At 45.1% G+C, this 23679-nt stretch overlaps 1 protein-coding gene across 1 annotated transcript; it reads right to left on the bottom strand.

The window, feature by feature from the left end:
• Positions 1-1818: 1818 nt before the first annotated feature.
• SDHAF2 (succinate dehydrogenase complex assembly factor 2) lies at positions 1819-23637 on the bottom strand. The gene is made up of 4 exons (XM_032414519.1): positions 23504-23637; positions 19590-19813; positions 19396-19505; positions 1819-8309 (listed from the first exon to the last, which is right to left on the bottom strand). The coding sequence occupies exons 1-4, from the start codon at positions 23537-23539 to the stop codon at positions 8179-8181; spliced, it is 501 nt and encodes a 166-aa protein (XP_032270410.1). The 5' UTR covers positions 23540-23637; the 3' UTR covers positions 1819-8178.
• Between the last annotated feature and the right edge of the window lie 42 nt (positions 23638-23679).

Raw genomic sequence — 23679 nt, 5'->3', positions numbered from 1 at the left:
ACCTATAATATTCTTTGAAATGAATCAAAAAGTAGATGGATTAATGGGTAGAGAGGGATGGAAAGATGGGCAGGTACGCAATGAATCAAGTAAGTAAAAAGTTAATGGTAGAATCTAAGTGGTGGATAGCACATACAGTTATTCACTGTAAAACTCTTTTGGACATTGCTGTATATATGAAATTTTTTATAATACAATGTTAGAAAAAGTCCACAACATTTTATGTATTTAAAAAAAAAAATTTTTTTTAAAGTAGGCTCCACGCCCAACGTGGGGCTTGAAATCATGACTCTGAGAAGAGTCACATGCTCTACTGACTAAGCCAGCCAGGCATCCCCAAAGTATTTGTTTTTATAGCTACCTTGTTAATTTTGGCAAGTGACGCCATCGATATGGTTTTTCCCATTTACAGTTGTGATGTCAAGTTCCCTTTTCAAAATTAATTGGTTTAAATAAAGAAGGGACTCAAGGAAGACAGTAAGGAAATATTAGTGTAGATGGTGCACGGATATGGCAAAGCTCAGGAAAGCAAGGAGCGGTCAGGGTAAGTCTGGGACAGGTGGGGTGTTGGGAAGTACACACCAAGATCTGGGGAAACCTGGGTTTCCCTCCTGTCCCACTGCTTCCCAGCTGTGTGACCGCAGGCAAGCCTCTCTGAGTTTCTGTTTCCTCATGTAGAAATGGGGTAATGCAATCTCTTCTGAAAAGAGGCATGTGGGGAGTATGAATGAGACCTCCTGCGAACGCACGGGTTGGCAGATCACAGCTAGCGGACCTTCCGTCCCTGCTTATGAGAAAGGCAGAGAACATCGCTACCTGGTGAGGGCTGCCCTCATAGAATAATGAAGTGGAGAGCTAGTCGGGGGAAGATAAGGAATGGAGACAAGTACAGTTGTGAAGGGGAAGTTGGAGAAGTTGGGTTGTGAAGGGGAGGAAAGGGAAAGGCTCTGGCAAAGAAGTCTGGGCTTGCGAGTTGGAAGCCGCTGAGTGAGACACATGAACATATAAGGACTGTTTGATGAGGAGGAAGGAATGAGGTAAGGATGGGATCCGAAGTACAGGTAGAGGGATTGGCTGCACGTGGGAGGAGAGACAGCTCCTGTGTGGGAACAGAACGGCTTGTGCAGATATGGGAAGTAAGGAAGGACCTACCTGATGGCTTCGATTTTCCCTGAAGTCAGTGAGGTCATCTCCTGAGAATGGAGGGAAATGAAAAGTCACAGGTTTGAGGATGGGTAGGTTTGACCCAGTCACTGTGGAGAGTGAGATGGCAGATTGACCACAAGTACATAGCATGTGCAAAGGCCCTGTGGGAGGGATTGTGGGGAGCCTCTTAAAGGCTGGAGCACAGAACCAGAGAGAGGCTGGCCAAAATGAGGTCTGATATTTAAGAAGTGGCAGTGACGTACAGTTGACCCTTGAACAGCATGGGTTTAACTATGTGGGTCTTCTACGTGGTTTGGTTTTTTTCCCATAAATACAGTACGATACTGGGTGGCTCAGTCAGTTAAGAATCTACCTTCAGCTCAGGTCATGATCCCAGGGTCCTGGGACTGAGCTCTGTGTCGGGCTCCCTGCTCAGTGGGAAGCTTGCTTCTCCCTTTCCCTCTGCCCCTCCCCCACTCATGCGCGCGCGCTCTCTCTCTCTCTCTCTCTCAAAATAAAATCTTTTAAAAAAATACAGTACAGCACTGTAAATGTATTTTCTCTTCCTTATTATTTTTAAAGTAAGCTCTATGCCCAATATGGGGCTCGAACTCACAACCCTGAGATTAAGTCACATGCTGTACTGACTGAGCCAGCCAGGCGCCCCCCCCGCCTTATGATATTCTTAATAACATTTTCCTTTCTCTAGCTTACAGGATATAACACACATACATACAAAATATGTGCTGACCGACTGTTTATCTTACCGATAAGGCTTCCGGTCAACAGTAGGCTATTAGTAGTTAAGTTTTTGGTGAGTTGAATTGTACATGGGTTTTCACCCCCACATTGTTCGAGGGTCAAGTGCACTATGTGTCTGATACAGCAAGATGTGCTGGTCAGAGTAGGATAGGCTGTAATGAGGAAATGAATAAAGCACAAAATCACCCTGATTTGACACAGTGAAGGTTTATGTCTCATTCGTGCAGTTTGAGAGTTTAGGCGACCTTCCTCCTTCGTGTAGGCACCCCATCTAGAACATGTCTTGGATGTCTGTGGCAGGGTAGGAGCGGGCTGAGGATCACCTGGGGTGTTTCTAAGGGCCGGGCCTGAAAGTGGCTTTCCTTACTTCCACCCACGTCCAGTCCCAATCACGCAGCACCGGGCCTTACCCAAGGCAGGCTGGAGCCTGTCGTCTTCCTAGATGCTCAGGAAGAAGCGCCGGTGGGGTGGGCAGACACCGTAGTCTCTGCTGCAACCCAACCCTCTGTGTGCCAAACCAGCCAGTCTTTCTTCTCACACATGGCACACTCACGCTCTCCCCAAGGGACACCACCCAAAGTCCTGTCCAGTCCCTGCACCTGGCTCGAAGCCTGGGGTCTCTGGTGACACTGGTGCCCCAGCCTCTTCTCATCCAAAGAGGCTCTTCCTGGGCCAGGGACCCGGGGATCCCCTGGGGGACCCGATACAGCGGTGGGACAGGGACGGCACCGCAAGGAGGCTCCTTCACTCACTGGTCCTGCTTTGCAGGAGACTCCCGCCCACTGTTGGCATTGGCCCCGGCTCTTCCATCTGGGGGCCTCCTCCTTGGTCACCATCCTCTTTGGCCACCTCTGAAATGGGTATGGTGGAGCCTGTCCTCCCGCAGGGATGCATACTCTCCCTCCTGCTCATGGTTGAGGTCCACGGTTGGAGGTCCAAGGGTCCTTTTACAGCTGCAAATTGTCAAGGACTTGCATTTGTGAGAGGAGGGGAACCCCAGCTCATGGTTCCGTTGGCAATGCAATTCTTCAGACCCATTTGCTTCTAGTCAGTTTTAGGTGCCCATAGCCACACTCACCCCAAGTCTTTTCCTAGACAATTCTAGCACCTAACATGTCTTGCTGGTTCACCTCCATACCTCTCCTCTCCTCGATGACTGTCTTGAGGGTATTCAGAATAATAAACAGAGGCATGCCCTAGTCTGATCCTGTCCTGAGTCACATTATCCAAGGGAAAAGTTTTACTGGGTTTTTGTTGCCCCCAATTTTCTTATTTCTCATCTTTTTCTACTTAGGATATAGAAGATTTTTCAACCCTGGAAGGCCCTGGATCTCTGGATTCTATTTCCCTTGAACACCATGTAATTCTTTCCTGAGCTCACCTCCTCCTCGTAACTCCTCACCAAATGCAGACAAAAGTAACCGACAGAGAGGACTAGCTTCTGGCTTTCCAACCTCTTCTCCGTGGGTTGCCAGCTTGGAAGGCACGTGGGGTTCCTCTCAAGTTAGAGAAGGCAACAGCTTTACCAAACATTTTGCTAATGCATAACATAGTGAAGACCATTACAGTGCATTGTTAAAATTAAGTTCTGGGCATCACTTCTTTTTTTTAACTAACTGCCTTTTTCTACTTGAGTTGGAGACACATTATCTAGTGCAATATCTACAAACATTTCTCACCTCTGCAGGACCCTGATGAGAGGGTGGGAGCCAAGAGAAACATGGGAGTGAGGGGCCTGGCATGAGTCTCTGGCTAGGAGTCAGCACTGGCTTGTCAGCAAAAGCACGGGACCCGGGGGTGTGCGGGAGGTTGGGAAACTCATCTCTGTACCCTGGAATGGGGTTCGTGTGGCCTTCCCAACCAGCCACATCCGGCTCCCAGAGCCAGCCTCCAACTCGGAGGGAAAGGACCGATAGTGACAGGAAGATCCAGAAAGCTTCAAACCTCATCTCTGCTGCTCGAGGTAAGGATAAAACCCTTGACACAGGGCAGTTTGAGCCCTGCCCTTGGACTGCCCCCCAAATCCAAAGTGTCTCTCAACTCCAAACCATCATCTGGAGGTGGCACTGGTCCTGCTTGGAGGGCTCAGGGGATTAAGGCCAGAGCTGCTGAGGCCATGCCGTCATGTCTGCAAGAGTCAGGGCCCAGGGGTCCTGTAGGGAACCAAGGAAGGGGCTCTTGGTCCACAGACCAAGACGAGATCCGGGACGAGAAGCCAGTAGCTGGGGAGGGCTGGTGATGGCCTTCCTGTTCGGAGGGCGTGTAGCCCATGGCGCCTGCCCAAGGCCTGCCTTCAAATGCTTCTCCTCTGTGACTTTGAGCAAGTAGCTTAATCTCATCAGGCCTCACTTATCTCATCTGTGGAAGGGGAATGACAACCCTGCCTATCTCTTAATGACCATCGTGGGCATTCAGCGAGAGTCCAGGGGAGGCTCTCAGCAGCGTTGGGCCCGCCATTAGCAAAGAGCGCTGTTGCTAAGGCGCCAGGTCCTGTGCTAGGCACCTTACGTGCAGGACTTCATTTGGTCCCTACACCCACATGTGCGGGGAGGTTCCTTTTCTTTCCGTTTTACAAAAAAAGACACAGAGCTATGGAGAGGTTAAATTAACGTGCCCACCTGGCTGATGAATGGGAGATCTGGGAGTCTTACTTAGGTCTGATTCTCAAGCTGCTGCCCTTAACTGCCCTGCTCTATTTGCCCTAACCGTGTGTCCCCAGGCATCGCCAAAGGTGAACCTTTCACTCGATACTAACGAAATAACCTGAAATCCACTGGCAAACGAAATGCACATCTTAATGTCATCGTTTGCTTTAAAACTACAGGCTATGATGTGTCGTTATGTAAGATGTGTTCACGGTGCCCTTTTTAAAGAGAACATCCTCCTCTTTGGCAGGAGTATCTGGATTCAGGCAAGACTTGGGACCCAGCAAAAGACTCTGACTCTTCTCCTGTGACTACAGGTTACGACGTGGTAGATTTCTTCTCTGCACATCTTTCCCTTTCAAGCCTCTTATCTTGAATAGCTTCCCCTTTTCTGTAATCCACCTTAAAATGTCAGACTGCTGACAAGACAGGTATTCCTTTAGCTGCAAGAGCTCCCCCTGCCTCAGGCCACCTGTCCCACCAATGCCATTGCAGCCGACTGAGGAAGGCACCCTTCCTCACTCCCAGAGGGCTCCCTGGGAAACTCAAGTGTCCAGGGTGGCTTCACTGGAAGCTGATTGACACTGTTCACCTGACAACTGCAGGATGGCAGGCCCACCCCCTCAGACACGGCCGGCTGTGCTACTGGGGGGCTGTCGGCTCAGAAGTCTCCCAGACCTGCTGGTCCCTTAAGGCTGCCCGGCTTCCGTATCGTGAACACTTCCTCTTCCTCGAGCCACGGCAGCGTGGCGGATGGACTGACGGATAAATGTGAGACTCTCAACCGTGCCAGCAGAATCTCTTCTCCTGGTGATGTTTAAAAATATGAACCAGGTTTGTGAGTGTGCCACCCTGGCCGGAGCTGTGACACAGACCAGAGAACCTCCAGATAATGCCCGAAGCCAGCAATGACCCCAAAAGACCCCCTCCAAGGCACGGAGCTCGGGCAAAGGGGTTTGGCTTGTGCATTCTGAAGACTTGAAATGATTAAGAGAGGCCAGAATGGGAAGAGAACAGCCTTTGTGAGCCAGTGTGACGGGTCACGAGGCAGCCTGGCAGGCAGGACTCACAAAACCACTTCAGGTGGGCAGCGCAGGGCCAGAAACTCCTCTGCCAGGCCCTGGCTTGGAAAGAGGTCACTGAGCAGTGATGTGTCAGACTGAGAGCGATGGGGCCGGCTCCCGTTCCCCACAAGTCCTTGGGGGGCTGCTGGCCCTTGCTATTTGTTTATTAATTTTTAATAAATGCACTGTGGGCTGGCCTAGTTTTAGTTAATGCCTAATAAAGGGAAAAACTGTTTACATAGCACCCCTGAGTCTGACATTGAGCAGCTGAAGTTAGCAAGATCCTTCACTGTCTGAGCTGACACAAGCCAGCAGCCTGGGAGGAAAACAGTTCTTTAGAAGCATGCCAGTCCCGGGTGACAGTGGCAACAGCTGAACATCATGTTAAATGAGACAAAATCAGGGTCAGGAGACCTCGAAACCCTGGGGGCAAAAGGCCCAAGCTGCCCACTAGGCCGTTGGGGTGGGCTGCGGGAGCGTCCAGAATGGATGGGCAAGTCGCTGCCCAGTTTGTGTGCACATCTTACAGTCCAGCTCGCTCCACAAACTCTCCGGCTGCTTAACGCCCTCCACCCAGCACATCAAACGAGTCCCCAAGTGGCCGGAGTCTGTGGGAAGCCCCAGGGGACGTTCTCTTGAGAGCCCTGCTTCTGCCTCCCAGCTGTCACTCTGACGCCTGCTTCTCGCCTCCAGGGCGTCTTCTGTCTCCCCTGGCTGCTAAGACACCCCCGTGATTCTCTAGCGGGCTCGGCTTTCCCACCTGCACAGGAGACTGCCCCGCACGAGTTCTGGTGACCTCAGTGACATGCCAGGTGACTGGTGTTAGGAGGCGGCTTTTAAGTCTCAGGCTGAGGCCTCGACCAAGCGTTGTTGACACCTAATATCTACGTAGGCTGAGTGTGCTGGGGGCCGTGGAAGAGTTTTCGAGCTTTTTCTCTTCTCATCTGAAACTTACAATCAGCTAAGATAGGGAGAGTCATCACCCCCATTTTATGGATAAGGGAATGGGGGCTCAGGGCAATGCACTCAGCCAACAGATGAGCAGCGGAACCGGGATCTGAACTTGAAACCAGTGCCGACACCGCTCCGTCACTTACGCGAGCTGCCCTGGGCAGCCACAGGCTTACTCTGGAAAGCACCTGGCAGGTTCACGGTCTCAGAATGATCACGACTTTGCCCTAACTTTGCAAAGCATGAATTCCTACTAAGTTTCCACCAGTAAAGAGTGGACTAGTAGAAAGTTCATACGCTTTGGAGGCAGAACTAAAGGAAATTGTCACTTTCTGACTAAATAGCTACTTGACCTTGGACAAATTGCCCTCTGGGCCCACTTTCTCATCTACAAAATCAGTATAACACGACTTGTCCACAGGGGTGCTGTGAGGCTTTCACAGGGTTGTGTAAGTAAAGGCTAGTTCTCTTCTCTCCTTAGCAGGGGACACCGAGGGGCAGGGAGGACCAGGAGGAGGCTCTCCAGAATGCTGGAAGCAGGCATGTCTTCTCTGCGTGCATCTCCTGTGATCACCAACCCCGTGCTCATCCATCCCGGACTGCCTTCTGAGGTCCACACCCTCGGCTGGTCCTGGCCCAGCTTGGGTGCCGACAGCTCTGACTGGGTTACAGATCTGAGGGCAAAATCCCGCCAGGAAGACCACTGCTAGCCACACATTAGTCTTCCGGTCTGGGAGCTCAGCACTTCCAACCGATTCCTTCTAAGATGTTACTGCTTATGTGTTGTCAATTTGTCAACTACAATGATGGGGAAGACTGCAGAAATACAGAAAAAGTTTGCCATCGTGCCACATGGGAATAAACCCTGTGGTTGTCACCTTGTATAACTCTGGAGACAAATGACTATGGATTATGTGAGGACAGAATTAAAATAATTGTGTGAGGGCCGGGAACTGTGATTTTTCCTTCATAAAATATTCTTTAATATTTAATTATCTTTCAGTTTACAGAGTGAACGTTCTAGAGAAAATCTGATGAGGAGGATGTGGACTTGTCAGTAGCATGCCCACACATCCCTGCTTGCTGCCCTCGTTCTGCCTGCCGTGTCTCTGAAAGATTCAGCTCAGGGGGCTTGGGTCTGCTGCCCTGGCAGGAAGGACCCTACTGGGCAGGAAAGGGGGGGGGTGGGGGGAGGGATTTCACTTGAACAAAGCCCTGGGCTGCTGGGGAAGCTTACCACCCAGCCCCCACAGCTGGCTGCCTCTCTGCACTGAGCACACACTTCCGGCTAAAGCAATGAGCCAGCACCATCCCCTCCCCGACACTGCCCTCCTGTGGCAGAGGCCCGCCTCGGGAGCCGGGAGCCAGAGAAACAGGCCAGAGTGCCGGCAACACCAGCAACCGCTTTTAGTCTTAAAACTGAACCAACAAAGTTTTAGAATGAGTCACACCCAGTATTTACATGTCCTGAGAGATGGGTCCATCATTTGAAGCAAGACAAACAGTCTGGGTGGGCTGAGTGTCTCAGGAGAAGCAGGAAGTCGAGGCCAGTGTCTATCCTAAGTTAGGGTCCGTGGACCGAGCCCCCACGGCAGGCGGCGGTGCACACCTCAGTGCGGCTTTTCGAAGAGGTATTCCAGATCTGGGGCGCGCAGCCTCTGCTCTTTGTTTTTGTTTTTAGCAAAGTCTCTCAGCAGTGCCATGACTTCATTTTCAAATATTTCTGGGGCCGGTTTTGCTTCTGCAAGAGAAGAATGGGCAGAAAGAATGATGTCCATTAATACTCAGGCATGGGGACCCTGACCCTTGAAACTCTGGCCTTTGCAAAGAACCAGTAGATATACAGCCTGTCTCTACTCTTCCTCTAAATATACACGGTGGCCTATAGTGGGAGCTGGTGAACCATGGCTGCCTGCACACGTGAACAGCTCTACCGGAACAGCTGCTCCCATCTGTTTACGTGCTGTCCACGCTGCTTTTGCACGAGGATGGCAGAGGTGAGTAGTTGGCAACAGAGACCATATGGCCACAAGACTAAACTATTTACTGTCTGGCCTTTTATGAACAAGTCGGCTGACTCCTGGCCTGTCCAAGCTCGGCGGCACTATTTTGCTCTGCACTTGGTATTTCAGTGTTTTCTGGGTATTGTGTTTCTCCTTCCAGCTTATACATTTCCTGAGGCAGAAGTCCTAGGTTGTACATGACAGACTAGTAGCTCTACCAACTTCAGCAAAAAAGAATGCATTAGAAGGCTATCAGAGGTACACAAAATGGACATGAACCTGGAGAACCAGATGCGGATGGATAGGCCACAAGGGCTTGGACAGCAAAGCCACGAGAGTGCCGTCTTGGGGGTGTGCAAGGGGGCCCAGTATGCCTGCTTACCTCCCACCTCTCCACCTGGAGACACTCGCTTAAGATTCCAATTACAAGCAAAGCCTCCCACGGGGGAAGCTTAGGTAATGTGCTCGAGAATGACCCTCCTATCAAGACTACAACGCTGGGAGAGAGAATTCCTCAAAGCTTAATTCCCCCTCACTCAGCACAGAGCCCAGCATCTAGTGGGCTTGGTGTTGGGTTTTTTTTGTAATGATCGAAATAAAGTCCAGGAGGTTTAGGCTTCCCCCAAGGACGGTGCAAGCTGGAAAGAACATTGTGCTCATCCTAATAAGAAAAGCCAGAAAAACTACAAATAGCATGACTTTCTGTGAAGTCATCCAAGAACCGAGGTCACAGGGCAACCAAGTAGAATAAAATCTAAGGGAAGAGAAGCCCCTCAAAGGAGAAACTGTACATGAGCACCTGCTCGCCTGAGACAGGGCCCAGGAAGAAGAGACACTGGATACCATCCGGACAGGTAAGAAGAGTTCGGCTAAAATTTTTAACCAACTGCTACAAGCCAAGTCGGGGCTAGCCCCAGACACCACATGAGTGAGTACACGCCCTACGGGCTGTTCTCAACAAACCTCCAGAGTGTGCTCCTGACCAAGACCAGGTTCAGAGCAAGAGGCGGGAGAATGCCTCCCTCAGAGATGTAGGCCAGGAGCAGCGAAGCAGCCAACACCACAAAAAAAGCATAAAGCCTAGCCCAGCCCTTCTCCTCTACCGAATAAAAGCCTTAAGAGACTGGGAGTAGGTCTGCAAATCCTGTCTCCTACTTGGAACATGTGAGGACCCATTTGGGATGGTGAAAAGAGAAAAGGGAAAAAAAAAACTCGTCCTGTGGGACAGACAGGGCCACAGAGAAAGCCCACCTAAGACCCAGGGCCATAGGGACTGAAGGTGAACCAGGATAATGGAGACTGCCCTCCCAACTTTGCTCCCCACAAGTGGGAAGTAACAGAGATCTACTGCCGGGAAAGGGCAAGAGCATAGAAATTCCCTTTGAGGCACAGAAATAGGAGGGGGGACGCCTGGGTGGCTCAGATGGTTAAGCATCTGCCTTCGGCTCAGGTCATGATCCCAGGGTCCTGGGATCGAGCCCCACATCAGGCTCTGTGCTCAGCAGGGAGCCTGCTTCTCCCTCTCCCTCTGCCTGCCTGTCCGCCTACTAGTGATCTCTCTCTCTGTCAAATAAATAAATAAAATCTTAAAAAAAAAAAAAAAAGAAATAGGAAGGCTGAGAGCTGAGGGTAGAACAGGAACATGGAGAAATACCCTCCAGAAACTCAGCCCCTGCTCTATGCAGATGGTAGCAACAGAGGCTTATGGTGCAGTGAAGGGGAGCAAAGCAGTAACAGAATCTAGGTGAGCTTAACTCCTAACTAGGCTGACTTGATCCCCATACTAACAGCCTACTGAAAGCACACCCATTTCTAGGCATAAATACTATTTACTTCGCTCTTTACGGTCTTACTTATAATGTCTAATGCTCAATCAAAAATTATGATACACATGTGCACAGAAGAAGAAAAACACAACCACTGTGAAGGGACAAAGCAATCAATAGAAAAAGCCTTGGGGATGACCCAGATGTTACAACTATTACGGAATTTAAAGTAATTAACATGTTAGGGCACCTGGGTGGCTCAGTCATTTAAGCATCTGCCTTCAGCTTGGGTCATGATCCTGGAGTCCCGGGATGAAGCCCTACATCAGGCTCCCTGCTCAGCGGGGAGTCTGCTTCTCCCTCTGCCCTCCCCCTGCTCATGCCCTCTCTCTCTCTCAAATAAATAAAATCTTAAAAAAATAATAACTAAAATATTAAAGGTTCTAGTAGAAAAAGTAGACAAGGGGCACCTGGGTGACTCAGTCAAGTGTCTGCCTTCGGCTCAGGTCATGATCCCAGGGTCCTGGGATCGAGCCCTGCATCAGGCTCCCCACTCAGCAGGAAGTCTGCTTCTCCCTCTGCCCTTTCCCCTGCTCATGCCCTCTCTCTCTCTCCCATTCTCGCTCTCAAATAAATAAAATCTAAAAAAAAAAAAAAGAAATATGTTAAAGGCTCTAGCAGAAAAAGTAGACAAAATGCAGGAACAGATGAGCAACTCCACTAAAGAGCTGGAAATTGTAAAAGCCAAATGTAAATGTTAAAAATAAAAATACAGTAGCAAATAAGCAGATTGACCTCAACAGGCTCATCAAGAGACTCAACACTGCAGTCAAGGAAAGAACTGGCAAACTGGAAGACAGGTCAATTAGTCTTACACAATACAAATTCCCCAAACTGATACATAAAAAGAAAAGACTTAAAGACACAAAACAGAATCCAAAAGCTGGAGGGTAAAAGTAAGCAGTGTAATGGGATCCAACATGCCCAGAGAACCCAAGCAGGAAAAATACCAAGAACAAACATCAAGACATATCATATTCAACAGCTAAAAACCAAAGATGAAATGCTGTATACATTCAGGAAGAAAAGATACATTACATATATAGGAATAAAGAGACACAGTGGACCTCTTGTCAGAAACTACACACACCAGGAAACAGCACATGGTAACGCTATAGGAATTGGAAGTTAAAGGTATGATGAAGGTAACCAAAACAGCAAACCCAAACCCAGCACAGCTCCCAACCAGACAGACTCAATCCTGCACACTAACAGCAAAACAAATGGGCCCCTGTAAAGTGCTGAAAGAAAATACTGTGAACCTGTAATTCTACACCCAGTGAAAATACCTCTTAAAAATGACAAAAACAGAGATAATTCCTAATAGCAGAGCTGCACTACAAGAAATATTAAAGGAAGTTCTTCAGGCAGAAGGAATAGGATACCAGATAGAAACATGGATCTATACAAAGAAATGAAGATCTCCAGAGAGAACTAAAATAAAGGTAAATATAAAATATATTTGATACACTGTTATTTATTACTGTACATATATAAGACATACTATAAAAATTATAATTTAGGGGCGCCTGGGTGGCTCAGTCGTTAAGCATCTGCCTTCGGCTAAGGTCATGATCTCAGGGTCCTGGGATCGAGCCCTGTATCGGGCTCCCTGCTCCGCGGTAAGCCTGCTTCTCCCTCTCCCACTCCCCCTGCTTGTGTTCCCTCTCTCGCTGTGTCTCTGTCAAATAAATAAAATCTTTAAAAAAAATAAATAAAATATATAATTTATATAAATTATATATATAAAACATAACTTATTCTTTTGCTTATTTTAAACTGCTCTAAACAATTTTAAATTGTCTAAAATATAGTATAGGCTTACAACATAAGTAGAATTAAAAAGTACGTTAACGGGGCGCCTGGGTGGCTCAGTTGGTTAGGCGACTGCCTTCGGCTCAGGTCATGATCCTGGAGTCCCTGGATCGAGTCCCGCATCGGGCTCCCTGCTCGGCGGGGAGTCTGCTTCTCCCTCTGACCCTCCCCCCTCTCATGCTTTCTCTCTCTCATTCTCTCTCTCAAATAAATAAATAAAATCTTTAAAAAAAAAAAAAAGTACGATAACAACAGCACTAAAGATGGCAGGGAGGAATTGGGAGTATATTATTGTGAAGTTCTTACATCTTATGTGATGCAGTATAATATAACTTGAAAGGAGACTGATTCATTAAGGATGTATATTGTAAAGCCTAAGGCAAGCACTACAAAAAATGATAACAGGAAGTATAAACAATAAACCAAAAATGGAGGTCATATGAAATTTAAATTCTCAATTAAAAAAAACATGGAAAATAGAGGGGGAAAAGGAAAAAAGAAAAGATGGAAAAAACAGGAAACAAAAAGACAGTAATTTTAATTCAACCACGTTGTTCACTGAATAAATGCAAATGGCCAAACACCCCAATGAAAAGATAGAGACTATAAGACTGAATAAAAAAGACTACAGGGCACCTGGGTGACTCAGTCGATTAAGCATCTGCCTTCGGCCCAGGTCATGATCCCAGCGTCCTGGGATTGAGCCCCACCGTCAGGCTCCCTGCTCATCAGGGAGTCTGCTCCTCTCTCTCCCTCTGCCTGCTGCTTTGCCTACTTGTGCTCTCTCTGTCAAATAAATAAAATCTTAAAAAAAAGAGAGAGAGAGAGAGACTACATATGCTATCTGTAAGAAGCTTGATCTAAATATAAAGACAAAGATAGGTCAAAAGTAAAGGAATGGTGTGGAAGGCAGACTTCTAGGTTGGCCCTCAGTATTTCCCACTCCCCTGGCATACAAGCCCTGCATAATCTTTAGGACTGTGAACTTGATGATTTTCACTACTAGGTTATGTTATATGGCACAGCTGACCTCAGAACAGGGAAATTATCCAGGTGGTTCTGACCTAATCACACATGCTCTTTATTTCATTTATTTTTTAAGGGGGGGACCGGGAGAGGGAGAGAGAGAAGCTTAAGCAGGCTCCACACCTAGCACGGAGCTCGATCTCACAATCCTGAGATCACGACCCGAGCTGAAATCAAGGGTCAGATTCTTAACTGACTGAGCCACCCAGGCACCCCACATGTGCTCCTTAAAAGCAGTGTTCTCCAGCTGGTGGCAGAAGGAAAGTCAGAGAGATTTGAAGTGTTGAGAGGGATTCCATGTGAGGGAGAATCTCCATTGCTGAGATGGAAGGAACCTTGTAGCAAGGACCTGCAAGTGGCTTCCAGGAGCTGAAAGAGATTGACAGGTAGCAAGACAAATGGGACGTCAATCCTATAACTATAAGGACATGAATTCTAAGAACCTGAATGAGCTTCCAGACAGGAATGCAGAAAAGCTGACACCAATTTCAGACTGCGTTCTAGGCCTATAGAACTTCTCACCTATAGAACTATGAGTATATGTGTAAATATGTATGAACTAAGTTACCTAAAGTCACTACCTTTCTAGTAATTTATTATGTAGCACAGAAAACACAGATGGGAAAAACACATACCATGCAAACAGTAATAATCAAAAGAAAGCTGGCGTGGCTAAATTATTATCAGACACTTCAGAACAAAGAATATTATCAGCAATAAAAAAAGACATTATATATAATGGTAAAGGAGTCAATTCATCAAGAAGATTACAACAGTCCTAAATATGTTTTCATGGAACAGAGGTTCAAAATATATGAAGGGTAACAGAGAACTGAAAGGAGTAATAGACAAATCCACAATTATAACTGGAGATTTCAGCACTCTTCTCTTATTAATCAACAAACAAGTACAGAGGAAACCAGTCAGAATACAGAGAACATGAAGAACGGCATCAACCAAGTTGCCCTGGTTGACATTTACAGCACACTTCAACCACAGGTGCAGAAGACACGTTATGTTCAAATAAGTGTACACAAGACATTTATCAAGTATCACAGCCATAGTTCAGGCCATAAAACAAATTTTGAGAAACTTAAAAGAACTGAGACTACACAACCTAAGTTCTGTGGTCCTAATGGAATCAGTAATAGAAAAATATCTGGAAATATTTTGAATGAAACTTCTAGGGGCGCCTGGGTGGCTCAGTTGAGTCCCAGGATCCTGGAATCGAGGAGCCCCAAGTCAGGCTCCCTGCTCAGCGGGCAATCTGCTTCTCCTTCTCCCTCTGCTCCTCCCTCTGCGTGTGTTTTCTCGCTGTCAAATAAATAAATAAAATCTTTTAAAAAAAGAAAGAAACTTCTAAACAACTCATGGGTCAAAGAGGAAGTCAGAAGGGAAATTAGGAATTGAATGAAAATGATAACAACACATCCAAATTTGCAACATGAAACTAAAAAGCAGTGCTTAGAGGGAAATTCATAGCATTAAATGCTTACAGTAGAAAAGGAGGTCTCAAATCAATGAGCTCAACTTCCACCTTATGAAACTAAAAAAATAAGAGCAAATTAAGCCCAAGACAAGCAGAAAAAAAGGAAATAAAGAGCAGACATCAATGAAATTAGAAAAAGAAAAATAGAGAAAAAAACGATGAAATCGAAAGCTGGTTCTCTGAGAAAATAAGTAAAATTGATAAACTTTTAGCCAGACTGATCAAGAAAAAAGAAAAACCCCCACAAATCACCAATATTAGAAATAAAGGAGGGACCTTACTACAGCTCTTCAGACATTTAAAGAAAAAGGGAATATGACCACAACTTTATATCCATAGATTTAACAGCTTATGTGATGTGGCCAAATTTATTAAAGACACACTAACAAACCTCACCCAAGAAACAGGTAACTTGAATTGTTCCATAGCTATTAAAAGAAATTAGACCTTACAGTTAAAAACTTCCAACAGAGAAAACCTCAGATCCAGAAGGCTTCCCTAGCAAATTCTACCAAATATTTAAAAAAGAAATAATACCAACTCTATATACTCTTCTAGAAAATGAAAGAGGAGAACACTTCACAACTCATTTTATGAAGCCAGCATTACCCTGATCAAAACCAGATAACATTACAAGAAAACTACACACTAATACCCCCATGAAGACAGATACAAAGATGCTCAAAATATTAGCAAATCAAATCAAACAATACATAAAGACCAGGTGGTGTTTATCACGGGAATGCAAGGTTGGTTCAATATTTGAAAATCAATCAATCAAAAATTCATCATATTAATAAACTAAGGGAAAAGAAATCATATGACCAAATTATCACCTCTACAGAAATGCCTAGAAAGCACCTGACAAAATTCAACATCTATTTATGAAAAAAAGGCTCAATATACTACAAGCGGAATGAAATTTTCTCAATCTGATAAAAGGCATTTACGACTATTCTACAGTTAACAGTATATTAATAGTGAAGGACTGAATACTTTCCCCCTAACACTGGGAACAAGCCAAGGATGCTCTCACTGCTACTATTCAGCATTACACCGGAGAGCCCAGACAGTGCAATAAAGCAAATTAAAGATATAAAGGGCATACAGACTGGAAAAGAAGAAAACATTCTCTGTTCAAAGATGACACAGCTGTCTACACAGAAAATCCCAAAGAGTCTACAAAACAGCTTCTAGATCTGAGTGAGCTTAGCAAGGTCACAGTATACAAAAATCAACTGTATTTCTGCATTCTACCAACAACGGGAAATTGAAAATTTTTCTTAAAGTACCATTTATAATAGCACCAAAATATATGAAATACTTAGGTACAAATCCAGCAAAATATGTCCAAAATATTCTGAAAACTACAAAAGACGGATTGTAGCAGTCAGACTTCTAGGATGGCCCCCAATGATCTCCACCTCCAGGTATCATGCTCTTGTGTGATTCTCAGCCCTACCCCCTGCCCTGGGCTGGACCTAATGACTTGATTCTAACCAAGAGAATATAGCAAGGATAACACAATGTAATTTCCGTGATTAGGTTACAAAATACCGAGACTTCCATCTTGCTAGCAGACTCCTCTCTTGCCTTCTTGGCTTGCACGCTTTGAAGAAGCAAGTTTCCAAGTAGGAGAGGCCCTTGGGACAAGGAACAGAAGGCAGCCTCTAGGCAACAGCCAGCAAAGAACTTAGGCCTGCAGGTGGGGAACCTATGAGGAACTTAATTGTGCCAACACCAGAGAGAACTTAAAGCAGATCCTCCCCTAGCTGAGCCTCCAGATGAAACCCCAGACCCTAGGCTGACACCTTGATTGTAACTTCGTGACAGAGTAAAGCACAGCACCCAACTAAGCCATGACTGGATTCCAGATCCACAGAAAGGCTGAGATATTAAAGGTGGGTTTGTTTAAAGCCAGTAAGTTTTGGGGTAATTTGTTATACAACAATAGATAATATGCTGATTAAAGAAGTCAAAGACCTAAGGGTGCCTGAGTGGCTCAGTCGATTAAGCGTCTGCCTTTGGCTCAGGTCATGATCTCAAGGTCCTGGGATCGAGCACCACGTCAGGCTCCATGTCAGGGTCCCTGCTCAGCAGGAAGTTGGCTTCTCCCTCTCCCTCTGTCCCTCTCCCCAGCTCATGTGCTCACTCTCTATCTCAAATAAATAAATTTTTTAAAACATTAAATAAATGTTAAAAAAAAAGAAGTCAAAGACCAAAATAAATGGAGATACAGCATGTTCATAGATTAGACAATTCTAAATTGCTAAAGGAATTTTCCCAAATTGATCTGTTGATCAACACAACTCCAATCAAAATCCAAGTAGGGTTTTTTTTTGGAGAAACTGAACAGGTGATTCTAAAACTATAAAATTCCTAGAAGAAAACAGAGAAAATCTTTGTGACTTCGGATAAGGCAGATTCTTAGACACAGTATGAAAAGCACAATCCACTAACTCACCAAATAAAACACTGTACTTCACTAAAATTAAAAACTGCTCTTCGAAAGACAATGTTAAGAAAATGCGAAGACAAGCCATAAGTAAGGAGAAAGAAATTTGCAGGACACGTATCTGACAAAGGATTTGAATCTGACATCAGTAAGGAACACTCAAAACTCAATTAGAAAATGAACCAACCCAATTAAGAAAAAAACAAAGGTGGGCTAAGATTTGAAGAGACATACTAGCAAAGATGTATGAATGGCAAATAAGCACTTAAAAAAGACCCTCAAGGGGCGCCTGGGTGGCTCAGCCGTCTGCCTTCGGCTCAGGTCATGATCCCAGGGTCCTGGGATCAAGCCCCGCATCGGTCTCCCTGCTCTACGGGAAGCCTGCTTCTCCCTCTCCCACTCCCCCTGCTTGTGTTCCCTCTCTCGCTGTGTCTCTCTCTGTCAAGTAAATAAAAAAAAAATCTTTAAAAAAAAAAAAAAAAAAAAAAAGACCCTCAATATCCTTACTCATCAGGGCCATGCCAATTCACTACAGTGAAATATCACTGCCTATTTCTTAGAATGGCTAAAAACAAAAACAAATAAAATCCTGATAATACCAAGTGCTGGTAAGGATGGGGAACTTCACATCCAGTCCCTGACAACTGCTAGTTTGTTTTCTGCCCCTACAGTCTTGCCCTTCCCAGAATATCATAAAAATGGCATCATACAGTATGGATGGCTGGACTGTGAGTCTGGTCTCTTCTACTCAACACAGGAGGGAGCAAACTACAGCCTCCTGCCGGTTTTTGTACGGCCTGTGCGCTAAGAATGACTTTTAAATGGTTCAGGAAAAAAGTCAAAAGGGTATTTCGTGACACATGAAAATTGTATGAAATTCCAAGTTCAGTGTCTGTCAGTAAACTGTGACTGCGACACCGGAGCAGTGTGTGCGCTCCAACGGCAGCAGGGAAGACCGCACGGTGTGCACAGCCTCAAGCACTTCCTCCCTGCCCCATCAGAGAGAAAGTTTGCCGTTAACTCCTACCATGTGACTCAGTGACCCTTCTCTGGGTATTTACCCAAGAAAAACTACAACCTATACCCACAAAAAGCTATATGCCAACGCTTATAGTGGCTTTATTCAGAATCGCCGAACACTGGAAACACCCTGACGTCCCTCACCTGGTCAACAGATACACTGTGGGGGTACAGTCACATGATGGACTTTTACTCAACAATACTGAAGGACCAGAGAGTAAATATTTTATGCTTTGTGGGCTTCCCAATGTTTATATATGCCCCGAGACTCTGTATTATCACACTTTACACTCAGAACCTACAGAATGATTTGTTTTATGACTCAAATCTGGACTGGAAACATAAAACCAGAAGACCCAGAGTGTGACAGAAATGGATGAGATATACCCTAATATCCATTCTCCCATTTTTCCTTGACAACAGAACGCCCGATGTAACTGGATACATGAAATAGACTCTATTATTTTTTCATCATGATTAGGCGTCATCATGTGACTGAACTGTGGCCAATGGAAAACTAGTGGAAGTGTGGTGCATAACCTCCTGAGAAGGATTTACAAAAAATAAGGCGTGTGCTTCTACACATTTTCTCCTGGCTGAAACACAGACGTGACAGAGAGAGTCACAGCAACCACCTTTGACCACAAGGTAGATGGCACATGCTGAGGATGAAGGAACACATCAAGGGGAATCTGGATCTCATGACTTCTGAATAGAATGCCTACCTCTGGACTGCTGTTATGAGAGAGAAATACAGTCCTGATTTGTTTAGGCTACTATTGTTTTGATTTTTTTTTTTAACCTGATAGTCAAAGCTAATCCTAACTATACACAGTGAGAACTGTTCTTCCCAAAGGCAGTGCTGGAGTGAAACTATCGAGGAACTCTTGCTATGCAGCTTTCTAGAGCTGTCAGGTTCCACACCATTCTCAGCCTGGTTTTTCTGTAACTCTGCCTTTCCACACCATTCCACTAAACTCCCCTTTTGCTTATGTTAGACAGGTTTCTATTGCTTGCAAACAAATAACTTTAATAAAACAATTTTGCACACTTTGAAAAATTTGGAGAGTGCTGGGGTTGAGGATCGACTGCATGAACAAAGAAAAAAATTGCCTAGGACACAATTCCAGACCCAAATCCGTGCGAGTCATCCTATTTTTCACATCATGCTGCTTGCTGATCATGCCCAGTACCTGTGGCCCAGTAGTAAATATCCCAGTCATTACTGGGCTCATTAATCAGACGATCATAGAGGTTCAGCTGTTTCTCAGTCATGTGGTGCAGATATTCTTTAGCAAAGAGGCTAAAACAAGAAAGAGAGAGAACAAAGTTGAAAAAGCTATCTCCAATAAAAGAGAAAGTGACACGAAGTCTCATATTTCCCTACCTAAGCAGAATACAGTTTTCCAACATTCCCCTCTTTCTGCTCTCATAGAGCAGCCGGGCTCTTTTGGTTTCTATGGACTCATCAGTTCGCTCCTGCCATGGAGGCAAAGGGATTTCAATCATGTCTTTTTGGGAATCTGTTGGGCTGTCACCTCTGTAGAAACGGCTGAAAGATGGTGTGCTGAGCAAAGGAGACACTAGATGGCGTCTTGACAGAGCAAGCATCTGAAATAAACCACAAACATCTTTATAAGGACTACCATCACTGTCATTCACTCAACACTTACTAGGTGCTAAATGCATTCAATCTCATTTAGTTCTTAAGAAATTATGTTGAGGGGCGCCTGGGTGGCTCAGTCGTTAAGTGTCTGCCTTTGGCTGAGGTCATGATCCCAGGTCTGGGATCGAGACCTGCATCGGGCTCCCTGCTCAGCAGGAAGCCTGCTTCTCCCTCGCCCACTCCCCCTGCTTGTGTTCCCTGTCAAATAAATAAATAAAATCTTTAAAAAAAAAAAAAGTTATGTTGATACTGTCCCCACTTTATAGCATAGGAAGCTGAGGCTCAGAGAGGTTAAATAACTTACCAAGGTCACCCAAATAGTCACTGCAGTTAGGATTGGAACCCAACCCTAACTGCAAATGTGCTCTTAACTAGTACCTTTCCGGAAATTCTCCAGCAGAAATATTTTCTCCTTCCTTTATATTCCCTTAGAATTCTTATAGAATGGTATATATTTTAGTCACCTGCTCGTGTTGAAATCTGAGCATACAGTGATGGCATGGTCCCTAATCCCCCAAAGGCTCCCAATCTAGAGAAGGGCAAAACCTATCAAGATGCAGTGAGAAGGTAGTGACACCAGCAGGATGATGGGACAGGAAGTCCCACACTCTCTCACAGAGACACCAACTCAACAATACATGCACCAATTCCCTTTATGAGAAATCCAGCAACCAGGTCAGAGACTCCTGAAAAAAGAAGCCAGCAAATCCTTGAACTGTGAATTTACATGCACAAGCCTGGAGAAGACCTAGCCACACGAAAAGTCTGAGAGACTCCTGGAATCTCTAGCCAAGCTGACTGGTGAAGGTCTTTCTTTGTACAAAGCCAGTCCAAAAAGACTGGGAGGGGTGACTTTTTTTCAAGTGTGGATCCAACATAAAGTTGCAAGGGACATGAAGAAACAGGAATACATGGCCCAATCAAAGGAACAAAATAAATCTCTAGAAGCTGACCCTAAAGAAACAGAGGCATATGAATATCCTGACAAAGAATTCAAAACAACTGTCAACAAAATGTTCAATTAGCTTACGAAAGCAAGGCATGAACAGAATTATCAACAGAAGAAATATTAAAAAGAACCAAACAAATTTTGGAACTGAAGAATACAATAACCAAATGAAAAAAATTCACTACGGGGGTTAACCGGCAGACTTGATCAAGCTGAAGAAAGAATCAGTGAACTCAAAGACAGGTCATTTGAAATTTCCCAATCAGATGAAGAAAAAAAAAAAAGAATGAAAAAGATTGAAATGCGCCCAAGGGACTTATAGGACATCATCAAGCAGACCAATATAAATATTATGGGAACCCAGAAGGAGAAAAGAGAAAGGGGCAGAAAGCTTATTTAAAGAAATGGCCAGGGGCAGCTGGCTGGCTCAGTCAGTAGAGCATGCCACTCTTGATCTCGGGATCATGAGTTCAAGCCTCACGTTGGGATATAGTACACTTAAAAAAAAAAAATAATAATAATAATACAAAGAAATGGCTAAAAACTTCCCAAATTTGGCGAAAGAAATGAACATCCAAATTCAAGAAGTCCAAAGGACCCAAAGGACAACAGACAGCAACACAAAAGCATATGAAAGCATAAAGATCACTGGTAAAGATAAATATACGACAAATACAGGATACTGTAATAGTGGTACATAATTCTGGTATAAAAGTTAAAATAGAAAAACATAAGCTAATGGATATACAACACAAAAATATGTAATTGTGGGGGCGCCTGGGTGGTACAGATGGTTAAGTGACCGACTCTTGGTTTCTGCTTGGGTCGTGATCTCAGGGTCCTGAGATCCAGCCCTGTGCTGGGGCTCTGCGAGTCCGCTTGGGACGCTCTCCCTCTGCCCCTTCCTCCCCACCCCCCACCTCTGTACACATGCGTGTTCTCTCTCAAATAAATAAATCTTTTAAAAAAATATATGTAATTATGGTATCAATAATGTAAACTGTGAGAAGTAAAAGAGTAGTTTTTTTGGTACATAACTGAAGTTAAATTGTTATCAGCTTAAAATAGATTATTACGTTTTATGTATGACCCATGGTAACCAAGAAGAACACATCCATAGAAGATACACAATAGAAACTGAGAAAGGGATTAAAGCTTGTCTACACACACACACACACACACACACACACACACACACAAAAGACAGTGAAACACAAAGCTATAAGACTGATAGAAAACAATTAATAAAATGGCAATAAGTTCTCGATCAGTAATTATTTCACACGTAAATGAACTAAACTGTCCAATCAAAACACTAGAGTGGCTAAGTGGATTAAAAAACAGGATCCGGGGCGCCTGGGTGGCTCAGATGGTTAGGCCGTCTGCCTTCGGCTCCGGTTGTGATCTCAGGGTCCTGGGATCGAGCCCCACATCGGGCTCCCTGCTTGGCGGGGACCCTGCTTCTCCCTCTCCCTCTACTGTTCCCCCCGCTTGTGCTCTCGCTCTGCCAAAAAAATAAATAAAACCTTAAAAACAAACAAACAAACCAGGATTCAAGTATATGCTGTTACTACAGACTCCTTTTAGATGTAAGAATACATAGGCTGAAAGCAAAACGATGAAAAAAGATATTCCACTCAAAGGGTAGCCAAAGAGCAAAGATGGCCCTCCTTATGTCAGTCAAAACAGGCTTTAAGTCAAAAATTGTCACGAGAGATATGGTACATTATTATATAATGATAACGGGGTAAATGTACCAGGAATATAAAACAATTATATATACAAACAACATCAGAGCACCCAAACATATGAAGCAAACTGACAGAACTGAAGGGAGAAATAAACAGCAATACAATAAAAATAGATTTCAATATTCCACATTCAGTAATGGATAGACCATCTAGATAGAAGATCAATAAACAGAAGACCTGAACAACACTATAGACCAAATGGACCAAAACGGACACGTATAGAACATTTCACCCAACAGCAGATTACATTATTTTCAAGGATGTATTCCTTGGATGGGAACACTCTCCAAGACAGATCACCTTAGGATGCAAAACAAGTCTTACCAAATTAAAAAAGATTAAAATGATACAAATGACCACGTGAAATGAAACTAGAGATCAACAGAAGGAACACTGGAAAATTCACCAATATGTGAAAATTAACACACTCTATAGCTCATGAATAACCAATAGTTCAAATGGGTCAAAGAAGAAATCAAAAGGGGAATTCGAAAATATCTTGAGACCAACGAAAACGCAAGATACAAAAAAATTATAAGAAGCACAAAAGTAGTACTGAGAGAAGTTCACAGTGTGAAAAGCCTACAATTAAAAAAAAATGATCTTAAGAAGTGGAATCATAACAGGCATTAGCCAAAAGAACAGACCTAAGAACACAGAGAAGCGGCGCACAGAGGCGGTGCAGCCAGCTCCACCTGGGAAACAGGTGAAATCTGAATTGGGTCTCTGAACGCGACAGGCACACAGTGGGCTAAGAAAAGAGTGGATGTGACCTGAATCTCCTATGTTGCAAGGCGGATCTCTCCTTGGTTCTGCCCTTGCCCTGGGCTATCAGGCAGCTGGATGCTCCTCGCAGTCTCCATGACTGCGTTGGAAGACGAGACTCAATCCCCACTACGGCCTGCCCAGGACCCTAAAACCTCCACTCTCCTCACCCGTGCCAGACCCGGGAACATGGTGGCCACCGCCATCCTTCCCGACCCACACCGGAAGCCTACGGCCCGGCCACCTCCGGGAACTTCCGGACGCCTGAAGTACGGACTTCAGCGCTGAAGGGCCTGAGCCGGAAGATGCGTCCCTGCGTATGGCGGAAGTGGCTGTGCGTGTGACG

Source organism: Phoca vitulina, unplaced genomic scaffold (genome assembly GCF_004348235.1).
Source record: "Phoca vitulina isolate PV1807 unplaced genomic scaffold, GSC_HSeal_1.0 scaffold16, whole genome shotgun sequence".
Classification (NCBI taxonomy): Eukaryota; Metazoa; Chordata; class Mammalia; order Carnivora; family Phocidae; genus Phoca; species Phoca vitulina.
This window is presented reverse-complemented; position numbering and strand designations above follow the sequence as displayed.